Below are 21,018 nucleotides of genomic sequence, written 5' to 3'. Positions count from 1 at the left end.
TAGTCCAACCCCCTGCTCAGGCAGGAAACCCTTACAGACAAATGGTTGTCCGATCTTTTCTTAAAAACCTCTGTTGTTGGAGCACCCACAACTTCTGGAGGCAAGCCATTCCTCCAAATATTTTGATTTTTTTTTTAAAAAAGATTTCATTTTGATATTTATTAACCTAATGGCTGTAATAAAGTTACTTGATTTGACAGCAGGATATTGTTCTGTTGGTGCTTTTTAGCAGCTGGCATCTGGTGCTCCTTTTTTGTGATTGAGAAGGTTGAGAATATGCAGCCCTCCAGGCGGTCAAGCTTTCTGTGGCTCTGCCCATCTGCTCTTAAAACTGAATGATTCCATGGCCATCATCCCAGCCAATCAGAGCGAAAGCCATACCTTCAACTTCATGCTAGATGATCAAGATTTCCTTTCATTGATCCTGAATTCCCCCTCCCCCCGGTGCCAAAAAAGGAGAGAGAAATTCATAAATTTGCTGTGGTGACTCAGACGACTGAATGAGCCAGCCCAAAGATTCATTGTTACGGACCGATGTTTTAATGGACATCCGTCGACTCTCTTTTCTTCAAATGCAAATTTTCCTTAGATACGTTCTCAGAGAGGGAAAGTGGAAGAATTGTTCTGACCCAGCCTTAGCAGAAACAAGAAACAGACTCCTTTTCACGAAAAAAACCCTCTTTATTTTACCTCTTGTGAATTCATGGCGTTAACCCACCAAAAAGTCCAGGCAATAGTCCTGCAAGGAGTTAACTTCAGTACAGATCTTATTAGTTCTTTGTGATAATTGCAAGGCCGTGAGCTCCCAGACCAAAGGCTGCAAATTAAGTTCTGGCAAGCAGTCTTTGTAGCACAAAACGCATTGAGCAAAATCTTCAGAAATACGAACTGTTGTCCCCTATGACCACCACTCTTCTTTCCTTCTATTTATTCCCCAGCCAGGGAAAGGCCATTCAGTGTCCATGTATGCTTTGCTTCCCGAGTCAACTCCTTGTCCTCCACTGCTCACCTCTCCTAACAGCTGTGCATACACACATCTGGAACTGGCCCCAGCTGGTCTTCCTCCCCACTTATCTCAGCCTCCAAAGGCAGCTGCCTCTTCAGTGGCTGAGAAATGTTGGATGGCCCTGGCTCTATCTCTGCGTCTGATGCACAGCATCCATCAGAACCTTCCCCAGAGTCCAGAACTGGCCCAGGTTCCTCCCCAACCTCCTCATCATCCAAGTCTGCTGGCAGCTGGCAGGCCACAACAAGAAGACGGAAAGAAACTCAACTCTTCCTCTAAATTCTTGTGGCTTATTTTTAAACATTTTTCTTTTCTCAGCATTGTAGTTTCCATCCAACACTCCCCCCCATCAAATGGTCCATCCAAGTGATATATGGAGCAGCAGATGCAAATGGGCAAAATTCTGGGCGAGCGTCCAGTGTGAGCTGTTAATCCTCAAATACCTCTGGAATGGATGCTCCTGACCAAGGACTCCATTATTATCTCCAGATGAGAAGGGGACTTAATGAGTGACCATTAGTTTTTGTTGTTGTTGTTGTTTTAATTCTCTTTAGGAGAACCCACTCTCTTTCTCTCTCCAGCTTCCTGAGGCTAGATCTTTGATATATTTCCACCAGAAATATTTCTACTTTGGCTTGCATTTTTATTAACGGTACGCTTCCCACTATTGATGTCCAACCTATTTGGAAGCCAAACATCTGAGGGGGAATAGAAGTAGGGCTTCACTGGCAGTTTGCGGGAATATCAAGGCTGCATCCCATCTGCACAGCTCGAGTTGAGAGGCTTGCTAACTTATTATGGGCAATTATGTTGATTGAGTCTATTTCTAGCCTAAGGAACAGGGACCTACGTGGCTTTGAAGCATGTGGGAGACAGGCTGTTGCAAAATCAGCCAACATGGTTGATGAGGAAGAACAAGCCTTTGAGCTATGTGGAAAAGCATTCGGCAGATTCCAGATAATGACCATCCGTGTGAGTAAAATATGTCCCTGAACAATCGGAGAGCCGATGATCAAAGCCACCTTCAGTTACCCACATTCTGATCTCAGCTGCAGCCTTCAACTAAGTTCTACAAGAGAGGCCAACGCGTTCCGAAATAGTCTTTTCTTCTCAAGGTTGCTTGTTACACTAATTAGACTGTTTGGCTTCGTGGCCACGGTGGACTCAGATTAACAGAGTTGGAACGGACCCTATAGGTCATCCAGTCCAACCCCCTGCTCAAGCAGGAGACCCTACTCCATTTCTGACAAACCGCAGTCCAGTCTCTTCTTGAAAGCTTCCAGTGATGAAGCTCCCACAACTTCTGAAGGCAACTTCTGTTCCATGGGTTGATGGTTTTCACTATCAGAAAATTCCTCCTTATTCCCAGGTTGAATCTCTCCTTGTTCAATATCCATCCATTATTCCTTGTCTGGCCTTTGGGTGCTTTGGAAAATAGCTTGACACCCTCCTCTCTGTGACAGCCCCTCAAATATTGGAAGACTGCTATCGTGTCTCCCCTGGTCCTTCTCTAGACTAGCCATACTGAGGACTTGTACTTGGAGGTTTATCTGTATGCTCAGGGTCACCTGAGTGGTGCAAATGGTTCCTGTATTCTGAATTTTTCCCCCCTCTTGAAATCCATTCCTCCTCCCACACCATTCCAAGGGGGTTCATCCCAAATTGCATAGCTAAAAGTCTATAGAGATTCTCAGTCATCCAGGTCATGGTTGTCTCAAAGATGCTTTTTTTCAGGAAGCAACTGGACTTTCTTGTTTTTTCTTCCATTCCATCCTTCCATTCCCCACTATCCTCTCAGAGCTGAAAAGGATTTTGTGTGTGTCTGGGGGGGGGGGAGGTATTAGAGAAGTCTGAGAGTTTAATGCATTGTCTATAGAGATTCTCAATCATCCAGATCATGGTTGTCCCAAAGATGCTTTTTTTTTCAAGAGGCAGCTGGACTTTCTTGTTTTTTCTTTGAAGACATTTCACTTCTCATCCAAGAAGCTTCTTCAGCTCTGACTTGGATGGTGGGAAATGGAAGGATCGATACTCCTTGCAGACTGATGGTCATTTGCATCCTTTTGGATGGTTGTTGAGGCCACTTGGAGGTTTCTCTGTGTCTTCAGGGTCACCTGAGTGATGCAAATGGTTCTTGTAGTCTGCAGTTTTTTCTTCTGGAAATCCATTCCTACTCCTGCACCATTCAAAGGGTCTTCATCCCAAATTATATGGCTAAAAGTCTGTTGAGATTCTCAATCCTCCAGGTCATGGTTGTCCCAAAAATGCTTTTTCAAGAGGCAACTGGACTTTCTGGTTTTTCTTTGAAGACATTTCAGTTCTCATCCAAGAAGCAGCTCTGAGTGGATAGTTGGGAAGGGAAGGATTTATACTCCTTGCAGACAGCTGGTCATTTTCATCCTTTTAGAGAGTTGTTGAGGCCACTTGGAGGTTTATGTGTGTCCTTGGGGTCACCTGAGTAGCACTCCGGGGTTCAGACTACATTATAGACTACAGGAACTATTAGCACTACTCAGGTGACCCTGAGGATAGAGACAAACCTTCCTTCCTTCCTTCCTTCCATCCATCCATCCATCCATCCATCCATCCATCCATCCATGTTAGCACAATGGTTAGAATGCAGTATTGCAGGCTAATTCTGCCCACTGTCAGCAGTTCGATCCTGACTGGCTCAAGCTTGACTCAACCTTCCCTCTTTCCGAGGTGGGTAAAATGAGGACCCAGATTGATGGGGGCAAGAGGCTGACTCTGTAAACCACTTGGAGAGAGCTGTAAAAATCCTGTGAAGCGGCTTGTAAATCTATGTGCTATTGCTAAAACCAAAGTTTTTAGGATCTCGCCAAAGGCCAGCAGGATCCAACTAGATCTCCTTGGGTTGGTATTCCACACTAGGAGACAACTTCTTTTTTTAAAAAAAAAATCTTCCATAGGGACAAAGTAACTAAAGTAGACAATTGTTGTCTTTCTAAGGAGACCTGGGATGAACCCCATCTCCACCACCAATCACTCACCATCCTGGACAAAAAACGTCTAATTAGAAGAACAAAGAACAAAGCCCGTGTAATTGTGTACCTCGTGTTTGCTTTTTTCCTTGACAGACGCGTGGGTAGAGCGTGAGGCACATTTCGCAAACAAGTCAAGGTGGCAATAACTTCTTTTTTTTCCCCTACACCCCCTTGGGATGATGTGCCAGACGGAGCTTTACATCATCCACAGATGACGTTTGGCTGAAGCTAAATCCAAAAGACTTTGTGGATAAAAAATCTCTTTGGGAGGGCGTAAAAAGAAACATTATTTGCAAACGGCTTCTGCTCCTGTTGCTAACTTGCTTTTCCAAGGGGTGAAGCAGGATAGAAACGTCCTTTGTGAATTCGAGTCAGTCCCTAGGGAGAAAATACACAAATGGTATTGACTTTGGCCTGATAAAATATCTCATTTTCGAAGCCCAGGAAAATGGGATCGCAAAAGAACTCCGGTGGAGGGAATAAGTCCTCAGCTTATTGACATTTCGTTTAGTGACCATTCAAAGTTACAACAGCACTGAGAAAAACGACTTAAGGGCTTTTTCATACTTAGGAGTGTTGCAGCATCCTTGGGGGACTTTTGCTTCTCATCCCAGAAGCTTCTTCAACTCTGATTAGATGGTGGAGAATGGGAGGATTTATACTCCTTGCGGACAGCTGGTCATTTGCATCCTTTTAGAGGGTCCTTGAGGCCACTTGGAGGTTTATCTGTGTCCTGAGTGGTGCAAATGATTCCTGGAGTCTGCAATTTTTTCCTCTGGAAATCCATTCCTCCTCCCACCCCATTCAAAGGGTCTTCATCCTAAATTATATGGCTAAAAGCCTGTAGAGATTCTCCATCCTCCAGGTCATGGTTGTCCCAAAGGCGCTTTTTCAAGAGGCAACTGGGTTTTCTTTTTTTTTCTTTTGAAGACGTTTCACTTCTCATCCAAGAAGCTTCTTCAGCTCTGACTGGGGGGTGGGGAATGGAAGGATTTATACTCCTTGCAGGCAGCTGGTCATTTGCATCCCTTTAAAGCAGGAGTTGGCAACCCTAAACACTTAAAGTGCCATAAAGGTCCTAACTGGAAGCCCCCTGTTCAATTCTGGAGCCAACCGAAGTCCTGTTTCCTCTCCATAGAGTCTCCTCCTAGCGTGGAGTCCTTTTTCCTCTGCTGACTGGAAGTCCGGTTCCCCCACCATAGAGTCTCCTCCTAGCGCAGCATCCCTTTTCCTTTAACTTACCAGTGACAGGGAGCCACAGCAGAGGGATGAAAGAGCCACATGTGGCTCCGGAGCCGCAGGTTGCTGACCCCTGTTTTAGAGGGTCATTGAAGCACTTGTCTGGAATAGTAAAGGGTCCCCTGCTTAAAACAGGGAGTTGGACTAGAAGACCTCCAAGGTCTCTTCCAACTCTGTTCTTCTATATTCTCTGTTGGGCAATGACATTCAGATCCTTGGTTTCACTCCCAAAATTTTTGATACTCCAAGGGAAGGAAAAACCACTGAGTGTCAGATCCCTAAAAGTGATACTGCCATTCATTTGGGAGGAGGGGGGGGCTCAGGGTTAAATCACTAGCTGTACCTGTAACAACTGAGTTTTACAACTTTACAACTGATTTCCTGTCACCGGAAGACTGAAGGTCCCAACACCTCTGGAGGGATGTTTATGATGGCCATGTGGGATATCTTACTTTAATGTCTAACTAGAGATAGCCATGGGAATGTGTGTTTTATTTGACTCTCAAGGCAGAAGAGTTAAAGAAACATCTTCATACTTGTGTATTGGTTAGAATCTGCATTCAGACAAAAGGGGGGGGGTCATTATCAGTTTAATCCCACTTGTATTGCCTAAAGGTGTTCAGATGCTGCTTTGCCTCTAATGGTTTCCATCCTGTTTGATTAAAGGTTCCTTTTGAAATAATCCGTTTCAAGAGTCTTTACTTTCTTAAGTTAGGAGAAGAGCCATTATACTGAGTTTTCTCCAGTTTCGGGGTGGAGGGGATGATTATTTTTACCTTCTTTTTTTCTCTAATGACAACTGTATTCTGCACTTCTTCCTGCCCAATGGTCAATGATTTTCCACCCCTTCTTTCAAATGTTTTCCCTTTTTCTTTCTTTACAGAGGGAGACTACAAATACTTAAACATGTACGTTAAAAATAGAAGAAAGATCAAATACAGCAAGATACACATCTAATCAGAGCCATCGTGAAAGTTGCTGCCGTATTAAATGCCAAAGAACCATAGCATTATAGGAAAGTTTGGCTACTCTTCAGGAGGTCAGGAAAGATCTAAAAAGAGATAAATATTCTGGACTATTGTGGCTATTGATTAGAAAGAGGGATCTTAGGTCTGCTCACCAGACTGCATTAAAAAGGCAATTCAGGAACGAGAGAGAAATGGGCTCTATTTTTATCAGAGGGCAAAAAAATATTCTGGCATGGGAATGTTACTAAATTTGCCTCTTGTAAGGAGGAGGACGGAGCATTGAGTGGGAAGTGTGAAAACTCTCCTATGACATCAAATGTTGGCTAAGTAACTAGATTGTGGCCATGAGATTTGGACCGCAAGGAAGGCTCAGCACTGAAGAATTGATGCTTCCGGGTTGCAAGACTCTTGAGGTTCCCTTAAATGTAAGATCCAATCAGTCAATCCTAATCCTAAACCCTAATCCTAAAGGAAATGAGAACCATCAACCAATGGAACAGCTTGCATTTGGCAACTTCATCACTGAAGATCAAATGATGTACTAATACCACTCTATAAATCCATAGTAAGATGACACCTAGAATACTGCATCCAATTTTGGTCACCACATTATAAAAAAGACGTTGAGATTCTAGACAGAGTTCAGAGAAGAGCAACCAGGACAATGAGGGGCCTGAAGGCTAAAACCTATAATGAACAGTTGCAGGAACTGGGCATGGCTAGTCTAGTGGAGAGAAGGACCAGGGGAAACACGATAGCAGTCTTCCATTATTTGAGGGGCTGCCACAGAGAGGGTGGGGGTCAAGCTATTTTCCAAAGCACCTGAAGGCCAGACAAGGAAGAATGGATGGAAACTGAACAAGGAGAGATTCAACTTGGAAATAAGGAGGAATTTTCTGACAGTGAGAACAATCAACCGATGGAACAGAAGTTGCCTTCAGAAGTTGTGGGAGCTTCATCACTGGAGGCTTTCAAGAAGAGACTGGAGGACTGCCATCTGTCAAGAATGGGTGTAGGCAAGATCTCGTGCTTGAGTGGGGGATTGGACTAGATGACCTACAAGATCTCTTCCAACTCTGTTAATCTGAATCTATCTAAGATGATCAAAGGCCTGGAGGATAAAACACACGATGAACGGTTGCAGGAACTGGGCATGGCTAGTTTAATAAAGAGAAGGACCAGGGGAGACATGATAGCAGGCTTCCAATATTTGAGGGGCTGCCACAAGAGGAGGTCAAGCTGTTCTTCAAAGCATCTGAGGGCAGGACAAGAAGCAATGGGTGGAAACCAATCAAGGAGAGATTCAACCTGGAAATAAGAAGAAATTTTCTAACAGTGAGACCAATCAACCGATGGAACAGAAGTTGCCTTCAGAAGGTGTGGGAGCTTCATCATCAGGACCAGGGGAGACATGATAGTATCTTCCAATATCTGAGGGGCTGCCACAGAGCGGAGGGGGTCAAGCTATTCTCCAAATTCCTGGAAGGCCAGACAAGGAACTTCTGTCACACTTATGACTGTTGCAGCTTCTCCGGGGTCACATGATTTACATTCGGACACTTGGCAACTGACTCATATTTATGACGGTTGCAGTGTCCCGGGGCTCACATGATCCCCTTTTGAGACTAATTTAACTGCAGTGATTCACTTAACAACAGTTGTAAAATGAGGGAAAACTCATTTAACAAGTCTCACTTAGCAACATATATTTTGGACTCATCATCGTAAGTTGAGGACTACAATGGTTGTTTGCGGTTTGGTCAATCTGCACAAATTCCCAGTGAGAAATAAACTCCAGATTAACAGTTGGCATTATAGCCCAGTTGTACACCGATCTGTTCCATTCTCTTCTATTCCCTATCAGGCTCTTCTCCCCAAACATCCTTCTAATATATTGATTACACTTCTAAGAATCCACAGCCAAGAGGGCCATCCAGTTCCAGTTTTGGTCACCACACTATAAAAAAAAAGTTGAGACTCTGGAAAAAGTGCAGAGAAGAGCAAGCAGGATGATGAGGGGACTGGAGGCTAAAACCTATGATGAACAGTTGCAGGAAATGGGCATGGCTAGTCATCTGAGTTGAGGACTCCCTGTATCGCTCCCCCATTTCAAACAGCATTTGATTATGTGGCCCCTTCCTCAAGGCCTTTCCTTTCTGCCTCCAAATTACATATCCGTGGGACGATTTGCAACTGACCCAAAATAAACCAGGGAGCAGATGTCAGGCCTGCAGCCATCTTTTCTTTTGGGTCCTTGGCCTGCCACACTTTCTATTATTATTTTACTATGCATTTTCTATTGTAGGAAAATGGGTGGGGGGATTGTACGGAGTTAGAGGTTATGTAGCCATAACAAAATTCTTTCTAGAAAGCCAAGGTCATCCTGTGTCTCTGCACCTCTGCACCCAGTGGTGGGTTTCAAAAATTGTTCAAACCTACTCTGTGGGTGTGGCTTCTTTGTGGGAGTAGCTTGCCACCCATGTGACCAGATATGAAGTTGCCGACGACACTTGTCAGAACCACCTTAAATTACCTCACACACAGCACTGGCATGCATAAGAATATGATGCAAACTTGTTTTTTAAAAGGCATCTTTGGTTTGCGTTAAAACAACTTCAACACACACAATGTTCTGATTGCACCACAAACGCAGTAGTCATCCTTACCTTTCACAGAGGCACTGAGTTTTATAAATATGAGCATAATCGTGTAGAATAATCTTATCCAAGGACCAGTGGTGAGTTTCAAAAATTTTTGGAACCTCTTCTGTAGGTGTGGCCTGCTTTCCGGGTCCAATGGTGGAACCTCTTCTAACCGGTTCGGTAGATTTGACGAACCGGTTCTACTGAATAGGTGTGAACTGGTAGGAACCCACCTCTCTCTGCACCTGACCGGAATTGAATGGGTGGAAGCTGCCAGCAGGGCAGTGGAAGATTGGACCATGGGATGGACTTGTGGGTGTTGGGAAAAGATCTTGAACTTTCAACTGGGTGGGAGAAACGGAAGCTTTCAGATTCAGGTTTTCCCAGATGTGCCAACATGGCTCTCTTAATAAATTGGAACTTTGAGCAATACTTTGCCTCGGACTCTGATTTACTTTTGGATCTTATTTGGAATCCCGACAGCGGATGGCCCCTTGCCAGTGGTGGCCGGTTCGGACTGGTTCAGGTGAACTGGTAGTTGTTATGCTGTCCTATTTAGCCTTGTTTTTGATGCCACACGCATGCGCGCAAAGCGCACGAGTGAGCAAAGCGCATGTGTACAAGGCAAACTAGCAAACTGGTTGTTAAGGTAAATGCAGCAGCCCACCTCTGCCCCACCCTCTTTGCTATTCTTCTCCCCCCCCCCCGCACTTCTTCCCTCTTGTTTGCACAATAAAATCAGGTAGCCTGTTCCCCAAAAGGGGTGTTTAGTATTCATACAATTTTAAACAGGCTTTATCTAGTCTGAGTAGCGCTGTCTGTGCTTTGTCAGCCCAAGGGATTCCTCGACAGACGAGGAGGAGATTATCTTCTGCTCCCCCTGTCCCTCTCCCCCCTTCTTCTTCTTCTTCTAACACCTTCAGCTGCTGAATTTCATATCTGGTATTAAATCCCATCTCCCTTTCATGATATATCTTCATGTCAACGCTCCCTTCTATTACAACGTCCTCCCCTCCTCTCTTCAATTTCCTCTATTATTCATATTTTATCCAGTAATAACATCTGGGTAGATTGAGGCAGGGACTGCCACTTCATATTTATGAACTCAAAGATGCTGGATCCTTATTACTGGATGTTTATGGAAGTCCATGAACAATAATGCAAGAGGGAAAAGTAGAGAGAGATGATTCTCTTTCTCTCAGGGTCATTTCTTCTAATAGTCAACTCAGCCAGAGAGAGTTAGCAGACCTGGAGAGAAATCTGGTCAGTGAACAACAAGGCAGAGGTATCCTTTACTCGGGGGAACATTCAGTTGCGCCACAACAGATATAGGCATCTTTAAAGACGACCCACCAGTTGGAAAAGAAACAATAAAGCAAGCCTCATCACCTGCATTCAGAAAACTTGATTCAGATTAACAGAAGTTGGAAGGGACCTTCTAGGTCATCTAGTCCAACCCCCTACTGAAGCAGGAGACCCTACAATATTTCTGACAGATGGCAGTCCAGTCTCTTCTTGAAAGTGATGAAGCTCCCATAACTTCTGCTCCATTGGTTGATTGTTCTCACTGTCAGAAAATGTCTCCTTATTTCCAGGTTGAATCTCTCCTTGGTCAGTTTCCATCCATTATTTCTTGTCTGGCCTTCAGGTGGTCTGGAAAAGAGCTTAACCCCCTCCTCTCTGCGGCAGCCCCTCAAATATTGGAAGAGGCTATCATGTCTCCCCTGGTCCTTCTCTTCTCTAGACTAGCCATGCCCAGTTCCTGCAACCTTTCATTGTATGTTTTAGCTTCCAGGCCTTTGATCATCTCAGATAGATTCAGATTGGCAGAGTTGGAAGGGACCTTGTAGGTCATCTAATCCAACCCCCCACTCAAGCAGGAGACCCTACAGCATTTCTGACAGATGGCAGTCCAGTCTCTTGGAATTCTCAAGTGATGAAGCTCCCACATCTTCCGAAGGCAACTTCTCTTCCATGGGTTCATTGTTCTCACTGTCAGAAAATTCCTCCTTATTTCCAGGTTGAATCTCTCCTTGTTCAGTTTCAATCCATTATTCCTTGTCTGGCCTTTAGGTGCTTTGGATAACAGATTGACCCCCTCCTCTCTGTGGCAGCCCCTCAAATATTGGAAGACTGCTATCCTGTCTCCCCTGGTCCTTCTCTTCACTAGACTAGAAGAATTCTGGAGGTAGGCAAAGATGGCTGCTGTTTTCCTTGCATATTATGCGATGTTGCTAGACATTAATAAAATAGATATGCAAATTTTATGAATTCATCAGCAAGATAGCTGGGAAGAAAAAGGTGGATAAATGCCACAGGGAAGAAAAGATTCAGAATTTTCCCAAAGGTGCTTTTTTTTCAAGAGGCAACTGGACTTCCTTGTTTTTTCTTTGAAGACGTTTCACTTCTCATCCAAGAAGCTTCTTCTGCTCTTCAGTTCTCCAATTCTCCAGAAGTGAAGAAGCTTCTTGGATGAGAAGCAAAATGTCTTCAAAGAAAAAAACTAGAAAGTCTACCTGGCTCTTGAAAAAAGCACCTTTGGGACCACCATGACCTGGACGACTGAGAATCTCCACAAACATTCAAGAACTTTCTTTCACTCTTTTCTGGCCTCTAGTGGTTATCTGGACAATGGCAGCCCAGATATAGTAGCCTTGGCTAGACAACTTAAGAGTTGACAGCACCAAGCTCCATAAATAACGTAGCCTTCGTAGAGCAGGTGGTAGAAAGTCCTTTGACAATCATAGCCAAGAACTGAGGCTGTGAGGACATTCAGAAAATAGAAGTTGGTTGGAGGGAGTGTAAATAAAATGTTCAGAGCCTCGACTGAAACCTAAATCAGGAAGCAAGAAGTTAGAACTGGATCTCACTATGTTTACTTTTCAGAAAATATTGCTCTTCAAGGATATACTCATGCTAACCAGGAGGACAATTCTAGGGTTATCTCAGGGACTTCCTTGCCCCAGTTTTTTTTTTTTTTGGTCCATTCTGGCTCAGTAGAGAACCAAACTGTCAAAATATTCATGAACCGGCCGAGACATGGTATCAAGGTCAGCCAATGAATAGGGCTTAATAACAAGGTCAGCCAATGGGAGTTGAAATAGCTTGGAGCCTGGGCGTGGTTTAGCCCTGCAGCTCTGAGTGCTATGCTGATAATTGAAACTGAAAGTAGTCTGTCTTCAACGCTGAACTCTGAACAGAAAAATGAAACTGTTCTCTGCTGTTGGTATTGTAAATGTGTTCTTATATATAAATAAGTTTCTTATTTAAATGAATCCTGCTGAAGTTATCTGTGTGCTTTCTGGATTTGATTTTTGCAACAAACTCTGACACAAGCCTTCTCTACTTTGAAATATGCTGTCCTCTTACAGTACATTTGATTCTTAAGAGGGTCCCCCAAACCTTCCTTAGCAGATGAGATTCCCTTTAAAGACTACCTTGGTTAGCCATGAAAATTCTGGTCCCCATTATGGCCATAAGTCAAGGACTATCTGTGAACATATACACATGGGGCAGGCTGCCTTCAGATGCAGCCGCAACAGCTTCCAAAGAATGTTGGATGGGGAGAATCCTCTGTATGTTTTTGTGTATGTGTGTATGTGTGATGACAACACTGCAGTTGTCTGGTATTTTGATCACTACTACCACCACCTCTTCCTCCTCTCCACAAACCTAGCTCCCTTCTAGCATTGATGAGGTTTCCTAGTTGGGTCATGAATGTCTGCAAGAAAACCACTAAGCTTAGAGAGCACCAAGGATCCCACAGTTGTCATCCTCCTCCTTCTTCATCTTCCTTCCTTCCTTCCTTCCTTCCTTCCTTCCTTCCCTCCCTCCCTCCCTCCGTTCCATGGTGCACAGTGATTACAGTACTGCAGGCTACTTCTGCTCACTGGCGGCTGCCTGCAATTTGGCAGTTTGAATCTCACTGGGCTCAAGGTTGACTCAGCCTTCCATCCTTCCAAGGTGGGTAAAATGAAGACCCAGATTGTTGGAGGCAAAAGGCTGGCTCTGTAAAGCCACTTAGAGGGAGCTGTAAAGCACTGTGAAGTGGTGTATAAGTCTAAGGGCTATTGCTATTGTTAAACTAGACAAAAAGAACTATAATGTCCCAGACAAGACAGAAAGAAGAGGCTTCTGGGAGCCTATGGAGGAGGAGAGAGAAAGGCACTCTTGGTTGTTTTCTTGCAGGCTCTCTTATTATTTATCAATCAACCCAGCAGACAAGGATAAAGAAGCTCTCAAGATGTTCTTCAGTCAGTACAGTTGAAAGCTCCAGAGGCAAAGTGTGCAACATGCTCTTCAACCCAGAGTAAATAGCAATAAGCGACAGGTAATGGGGCCCTTCAGATACTTGAGGCTCAATGCTTGGATTTCTGTGAGGAGAGGGATGCTCAAAGAACACCTGAGACTAACTATGAGATCTTCTTTATGAAGCCATGGCTAAGCCTCACGGGGAGCCATCTCACTTCACAGTCCCGAGGAAGGAGGAAATCAAGACTCATTTTTGAGTGGGCCTTCAGTTATCCATCCCCTTGGGATGATCAAGAGAAATGCCTTCCTGTTTACACCTAGGTGTTCTTTGCACCCTTATCGGGGCACTGTTGGACACAAATGGGATGACAAGGAGGAATGATGCACATTGAGGACCTGTCTACTGCAGAAGTCAAAAAGAGGGCTACAGACCCCTTGGATCCTGGACATAAATTGTTTCAGCTTCTACCCTCAAAATGATGCTATAGGACAACAAGACAGAAGGACAGCTTTTTCCCAAATGCCATTACTCTGCTAAACATTGTCAAATTATTTACTATTTACTATAACCTACTTACTCTTTAAGACTGTATTACTATTAAAGACTGCTCTTTAGAAGGCCAGATCCTGAAGATGAAACTGAAATAGTTTGGTCACCTAATGAGAAGGAAGGACTCCCTGGAGAAGAGTCTGATGTTGGGAAAGATGGAGGGTAAAAGAAGAAGAAGGGGACGGCAGAGAAGGAGGTGGCTGGATGGAGTCACTGAAGCAGTTGACATGAGTTTAAATGGACTCCAGAGGATGGTAGAGGACAGGAAGGCCTGGAGGAATGTTGTTCATGGGATCACGAGGGGTCAGACACAACTTCGCAACTAACAACAACTACTCTATCTATCTATCTATCTATCTATCTATCTATCTATCTATCTATCTATCTATCTATCTATCTATCTATCTATCTATCCTGCAAGTTCCTTGGACTGGAAGGCGATCAAACCGGTCAGTCCTAGAGGAGATCAACCCTGGCTGCTCTTTAGAAGGCCAGATCCTGAAGAGGAAACTCATAGACGTTGGCCACCTAATGAGAAGGAAGGACTCCCTGGAGAAGAGCCTCATGCTGGGAAGGATGGAGGGCAAAAGAAGAAGGGGACGGCAGAGAAGGAGGTGGCTGAATGGAGTCACAGAAGCAGTAGGCGTGAGCTTCAATGGACCCCAGAGGATGGTAGAGGACAGGAAGGTCTGGAGCAACGTTGTCCATGGGTTTGCGATGGGTCAGACGCGACTTCACAACTCACAACAACAATTTTATTTATTGGAAATTGTCAAACAAAAACAAGAATAAGAGAGTAAAAATTCCGGGAGGGCAAAAACTGATTCCCCTGGGTTCCGGAGGCACTTCGGAGGCCAGAAACAGGTCTGTTTCCAGACTTCTAGGACTTCCAGTAGTTTTTTGCCCTCCCCGAGCCTCTGCACGGGCCCTGCACTTACCTGGCATGATGAAGGGGCCCATGGAGACTCCTGGGTCAGGGCAGGGGTGGCATTTGGGGGTTGACTGAACTGGGCAGAATCCTAGCTAGAGGATCACCCAAACGCTGTGCGAACCCCCAGCAGCCCCTGGGTGCCTTACTTGGAATGCTGACACCATAATGAGATCCCAAGGGCTAGTCTTAAACATTGGTCTAGCTTGATTAGAGGGCCAGGGGGGTTATATGGATTGATTTTAAGAACTCGTCAGTGCAAACGCCTACCTTAAAAAAAAATTTTTAAACACATAAAGAACACAAAACATAGATTAAAACAACAAAAGAAACAAACAAAAGGAAAAATTCCACCATACAGCAGTTCGATATCTATATGGAACAATCTACATTACAATTGGTGTCGTCCCCCCCCCCCCATACATTCATGTCTCACATTTGTGGTCCCTTTGTTATTTACTTATTTGTGTATATTATTCCATATTTATTTATAGTTAACTGTTTACATCATACCTGCTGTCATTGACTACTTAACATTTCTACAACTTCACTATTTTATATATCCCTACTTCTTGTTTCTCTCTTCTAACCACTTATACCAATTTTTTCCATTTCAAATAATATTCCGGTTCCTCCTTTCCTTGTATTTCTTTCGTCAGTTTGCCAACGCCTACCTTAATCACGTCTTCATCGGAGGACCTGCACTCCACGGATTCTACAAGATCCGTCACGGTCCCATCTTCTTCCACCGAGACCACCTTAACAGGGACAGCCACTGTCTTTCCCGTGAGGATGGCGGTGTTTAAGATCTCTGCTTCCTGAAAGACAAAACGTTATCAGTTGAAAGTTGATCTTCAACCTCTTTTTTCTTTTTTTAGTTTTTTATTTATACATTTTTCTTTGACATATATAAGTGCTTTACAGAGGCATCACCCAGCCAACAAAAGGGTGTATCGTCAAGGCTTTGGTTTTCCCACTTGCAATGGATGGTTGTGAAAGTTGGACCATAAGGAAGGTTGAGCGCCAAAGAATGGAGGCCTTTGAACTCTGGTGCTGGAGAAGACTCCTGTGAGTCCCTTGGACTGCAAGGCCATCCAACCGGTCAGTCCTAGAGGAGATCAACCCTGACTGCTCTTTAGAAGGTCAGATCCTGAAGAGGAAACTCAAAGACTTTGGCAACCTAATGAGAAGGAAAGACTCCCTGGAGAAGAGCCTCATGCTGGGAACGATAAAGGGAAAAAGAAGAAGGGGACGGCAGGGAAGGAGGTGGCTGGATGGAGTCAACGAAGCAGTCCGCGTGAGCTTAAATGAACTCCAGAGGGTGGTAGACAAGAAGGCCTGGAGGAACGCTGTCCATGGGGTCACGATGGGTCAGACATGACTTTGTAGCTAACAACAGCAGCAACAACAACAACAACATGCTTTATAAGCATTTTATTGTCTGAGTCAATTTGCAAATAGGTAGCAATAACAATGGCCACGTTCTTTACCTATCCTTCCTTCCTTCCTTCCTTCCTTCCTTCCTTTCTTCCTTCCATGGTGTGCAATGGTTAGAATGCAGTATTTCAGGCAAACTCAGCCCACTGCCAGCAATTCGATTCTGAGCAGCTCAAGGTTGACTCAGCCTTCCATCCTTCCAAGGTGGGTAAAATGAGGACCCAGATTGTTGGCAGCAAAAGGCTGACTCTGTAAACCGCTTAGAGAGGGCTGTAAGACACTGTGAAGCGGTATATAAATCTAAGGGCTACTGCTACTGTTATTGTCTTCCTTCCTTCCTTCCTTCCTTCCTTCCTTCCTTCCTTCCTTCCTTCCTTCCTTCCTTCCTTCCTTCCATCCATCCATCCATCCATCCATCCATCCATCTATAGTGCACTGTGGTTAGAATGCAGTATTACAGGTTAACTCTGCCCTACTGCCAGCAGTTTGATCCTGACCAGCTCAAGGTTGACTCAGCCTTCCGTCCTTCCGAGGTCGGTAAAATGAGAACCCAGATTGTTTGGGGCAAGAGGCTGTAAAGCACTGTGAAGTGGTATGTAAGTCTAAGTGCTATTGCTATTGCTGGTGAATATAAATCACCCAAATCACCCTCAAAGTCCTTAATTGCTCATCTAAACAGTTTTCACTTCCTGGTGTTTCAAGTTTGACCTGATTTTACTTGTAGAAGGGAACATGACATAAAAGGTTGGGAAGGAGGCAGTTGACTTTTCCTACCTTGTGTCAGTATATATATATATATATCATTTTTTCTAATCTAACATGACACGGAGAGAAAGCTGTGATACTTTAAAGGAACAGAAGTTCTTTAGAGCACTTCAAAAGCATGCTGTTGCTTTCAGAGAGATACAAAGCAAGGCCTTTTTTCCCTTTCAGCTCTGTTTGCCTGTTTTGGGATTTGCTGCTTCTTCTCCTTTTTTGCAGAAATGTGACAAATTTGCTGAATTAAATGGCAAGAAAGTCTGCAAAATAAAGCGGATGCCAACGAAGGCTTTAAACAGTTCAAAAGTGAAAAGACAAACAGGTTAACAGAGTTGGAAGGGACCTTGTAGATCATGTAGTCCAACCCCCCCCCCCCAAGCAGGAGACCCTACACCACTTCTGATAAAAGTCTCTTCTTTAAAGACTCAAGTGATGAAGCCCCCATAACTTCCAAAGGCAACTTCTGTTCCATGGATTGATTGTTCTCCCTGTCAGAAAATTTCTCCTTATTTCAAGGTTGAAGATTTGTAGATTTGTAGATTTATTTATTTATAGGCCGCCCTTTTCCCTGAGGGGACTCAGGGCGGCTTACAATCAAAAAAGGAAGGGGAGTGTAGGACAATACCAAAAAGAAATGTGCACAGTAAATTAGACAATAAAACTCAACATTCACTCAGCATTCGGGATGGGCGAAAATAAGATTATCCCCAGGCCTGACGGGTTAGCCAGTTCTTGAGGGCTGTGCGGAAGGCCTGGACGGTGGTGAGGGTACGAATCTCCACGGGGAGATTGTTCCATAGTGTCGGAGCCGCAACAGAGAAGGTTCTCCTCCGAGTAGTCGCCAGTCGGCACTGACTGGCGGATGGAATACGGAGGAGGCCAACTCTATGCGATCTGATGGGACGCAGGGAGGTAATTGGCAGAAGGCGGTCTCTCAAATAGCCAGATCCACTACCATGGAGCGCTTTATAGGTGGTAAGTAGGACCTTGAAGTGCACCCGGAGATCAACAGGTAGCCAGTGCAGCTCACGGAGGATCGGTGTTATGTGGGCGAACCGTGGTGCGCCCACGATCACTCGCGCGGCCGCATTCTGGACTAGCTGAAGTCTTCGGATGCTCTTCAAGGGCAGCCCCATGTAGAGCACATTACAGTATTCCAGCCTAGAGATCACAAGGGCTCGAGTGACTGTTGTGAGGGCCTCCCGATTCAGGTAGGGCCGCAACTGGCGCACCAGGCGAACCTGGGCAAATGCCCCCCTGATCACAGCTGAAAGATGGTGGTCAAAAGTTAGCTGTGAATCCAGGAGGACTCCCAAGTTGCGGGCCCTTTCTGAGGGGTTCAAATTTTGTCCCCCCAGCCTGAGTGATGGTATGTTGGTCAAATTTTTGGGAGGGAAACACAACAGCCACTCGGTCTTGTCTGGGTTGAGTATCAGCTTGTTTGCTCTCATCCAGTCTTTAACGGCTTCCAGTCCCCGGTTCATCACGTCCACCGCTTCATTGAGTTGGCACGGGGCGGACAGATACAACTGTGTATCGTCCGCATATTGGTGGTATTTTATCCCGTGCCTTCGGATGATCTTGCCCAGCGGTTTCATGTAAATGTTAAATAGTAGGGGGGATAGGACCGACCCCTGCGGCACCCCATAGGTTAGGGGCCTCAGGGACGATCTCTGCCCCCCCACTAACACCGACTGCGACCTGTCCGAGAGATAGGAGGAGAACCACTGCAAGACAGTGCAGCCCACCCCCATCTCCCGCAGTCGTCGCAGAAGGATACCATGGTCGATGGTATCGAAAGCCGCTGAGAGGTCCAGGAGAACTAGGATGGAAGCATGGCCTCCATCCCTAGCTCTCCAGAGATCATCAGTCAATGCGACCAAAGCGGTTTCTGTGCTGTAACCGGGTCTGAAGCCAGACTGGAAGGGGTCAAGATAGTTAGCTTCCTCCAAGGTACGCTGAAGCTGGAGAGCCACCACCTTCTCAACAACCTTCCCTACAAAGGGGAGGTTGGAGACTGGACGATAGTTATTAAGAACAGCTGGATCCAGAGACGGCTTCTTCAGGAGGGGTCTTACCACCTCTGTCTTGAGCGCGGTGGGAAAGTACCCCTGATCAATCCCTCCTTGATCAGTTTCCATCCATTATTCCTTGTCTCCAAGTCGGGTGACTTGGAGAATAGCTTGACCCTCTCTGTGGCAACCCCTCAAATATTGGAAGATGCTTTCCTGTCTCCCCTGGTCCTTCTCTTCACTAGACTTGCCATGCCCAGTTCCTGCAACCATCCATTGTATGTTTTAGCCTCCATCATCCTGATTGCTCTTCTCTGCACTTTTTCTAGAGTCTCAACAACTTTTTTATAGTTGACCAAAACTGGATGCAGTACTCTAGGTGTGGTCTTACTAAGGCTTTATAGAGTGGTGTTAGTACCTCCCTTGATCTTGATTGTATCCCTCTGTTAATGCAATTTAGGACTGCATTGGCTTTTTTGGCTGCTGCCGCACACAGCTGGCTCATGTTTAATTGGTTGTCCACTAAGACTCCAAGTAGTGTTACCAACAAGCTCAACATGTTATAGACATGAGACGGAACTATCTGGACATTCCTTGATGGTTTGGTAAGTTGTAACATGGCAGAATGTTTTTTACAACGAGGTTTGTGATCCGTTTTGGAATTTAAAAAGGGAGGATTATGATACATAGTGTAGTTCAGACTGTAGTGTAACCTGGATAGAGATTGTTAGTAAACATTTTTATAAGACGTTTTTTTTATTAGATAAACATTAAAAACTTTGGACATAGTGGGGACATTTCTGGCATACATAAACGTTTCCATAGAGTGATTAGATCTTACAACAATTACATTTTATATCCATCACATGGGTATGTGTAGTCAATCAGGTCACCTGTCCGTTGATCCTTTCTTTGATATAATTACTAACTGTACAAATGCATATTCAATTCCTATCACACCTTCTTAATACCATATTTTCCGATTCCTAACTTGACTGTATTTTTCTGTCCTTGCCTTTTCCCCTCATTTCTGACCATCGGTACCATTTGTCTCAGATTTCATGATATTCCGTCTCACCCTCGTCTTTGAACTCTAGAGTCAATCTGTCCATTTCTGTGCACGTCAGTATCTTATTTACTATTTGCGAGGGAGTCTCTTTATTTTTCCATTTTTGTGCAAAAACTAGTCTTGCCGCCGTTAAAATATACAGCATTAAATATAGTCCAGCTTTGCCATGTTTTTCTTTTGTGATCCCTAGTAAAAATAATTCTGGCCTCAACACCATCCTTTGATTTAGCATCTCTTCCAAATACTTTCTTATCTGGTGCCAATCTGGAGATTGTTAGCAAACTTCATGCCCTTAGTTTTAGTTTTCAATTTCGGTTTTCGTAAACTGAGATAGGAAGAAGTTGAGGTACCAAATAAAGGAGAATATTTGTACGTCGGGATTGAAATGAGGGTGCTCTCTGAGCTTGGGGGTTTTCTTGCAGATGTTTCATGACCCAACTACGTAACGTCATCAGAACTAGAAGGGATTGGGAGGAGGAGGAGGAGGAGGAGAAGGGCTGTGGGGTCCTTGGTGGTCTCTGAGCTTGGTTGTTTTCTTGCAGCCGTTTCATTACCCATCTATGTACCATAACCCATTACCCATCTAGGTACCAGGGCTTTCAAACAGAAGCCCCAATTATAGGCAGTCCTTGACTTACCATGTTTCATTTAGTGACCATTCAAAGTTACAACGGCACTGAAAAAAGTGACCGGTTCACAGTCCCGACCTTTGCAGCCTCCCCAGGATCACATGATCAAAATTCAGAGGCTTGGCAACTGGCATATACTTATGTCGGCTGCCATGTCCTGGGGTCACGTGATCCCCTGCTGCGACCTTCTGACAAGGCAAAGTTGGTGGGGGAAGCTAGATTCGCTTAACAACCATGTGACTCACTTAATGACTGCAATGATTTGCTTAACAACTGCAGCAAGGACGGTTGTAAAATGGGGCAAAACTCACTTAACCAACATTTGGTTTACTTTATTGTCATCGCACTTCGTACAACGAAATTAAATGCCATCTTTAGTGTACATTATAACTATAAAAATTAAAACACAAGCACACATCCTTCATGTGCTATTTAATTGAAATTGAAAACCCCTGATATTCCATTCATTTTGCACTCTGCAGTAGAATCCAATATAGTTACTGCTCTGGGATAGAAGCTGTTT

The 21,018-nt window shown here is 44.6% G+C and overlaps 1 protein-coding gene across 1 annotated transcript in view; it reads right to left on the bottom strand.

The window, feature by feature from the left end:
• LOC106539466 (transmembrane protein 132D) overlaps window positions 1–21,018 on the bottom strand; it is a 296,128-nt gene that overhangs the window by 19,111 nt on the left and 255,999 nt on the right. The window contains exon 5 of the mRNA XM_087705809.1: window positions 15,264–15,407. Coding sequence (XP_087561935.1) covers window positions 15,264–15,407 — 144 coding nt within the window. The remainder of the gene's footprint in view (window positions 1–15,263; window positions 15,408–21,018) is intronic.

The sequence above is a fragment of the Thamnophis sirtalis genome, unplaced genomic scaffold, assembly GCF_051295495.1.
Source record: "Thamnophis sirtalis isolate CommonGarterSnake01/CBP01778 unplaced genomic scaffold, rThaSir2_p1.2 scaffold_2, whole genome shotgun sequence".
Taxonomy (NCBI): Eukaryota; Metazoa; Chordata; class Lepidosauria; order Squamata; family Natricidae; genus Thamnophis; species Thamnophis sirtalis.
Note: the sequence above shows the minus strand (reverse complement) of the source record. Positions and strands in the feature narration are given on the sequence as shown.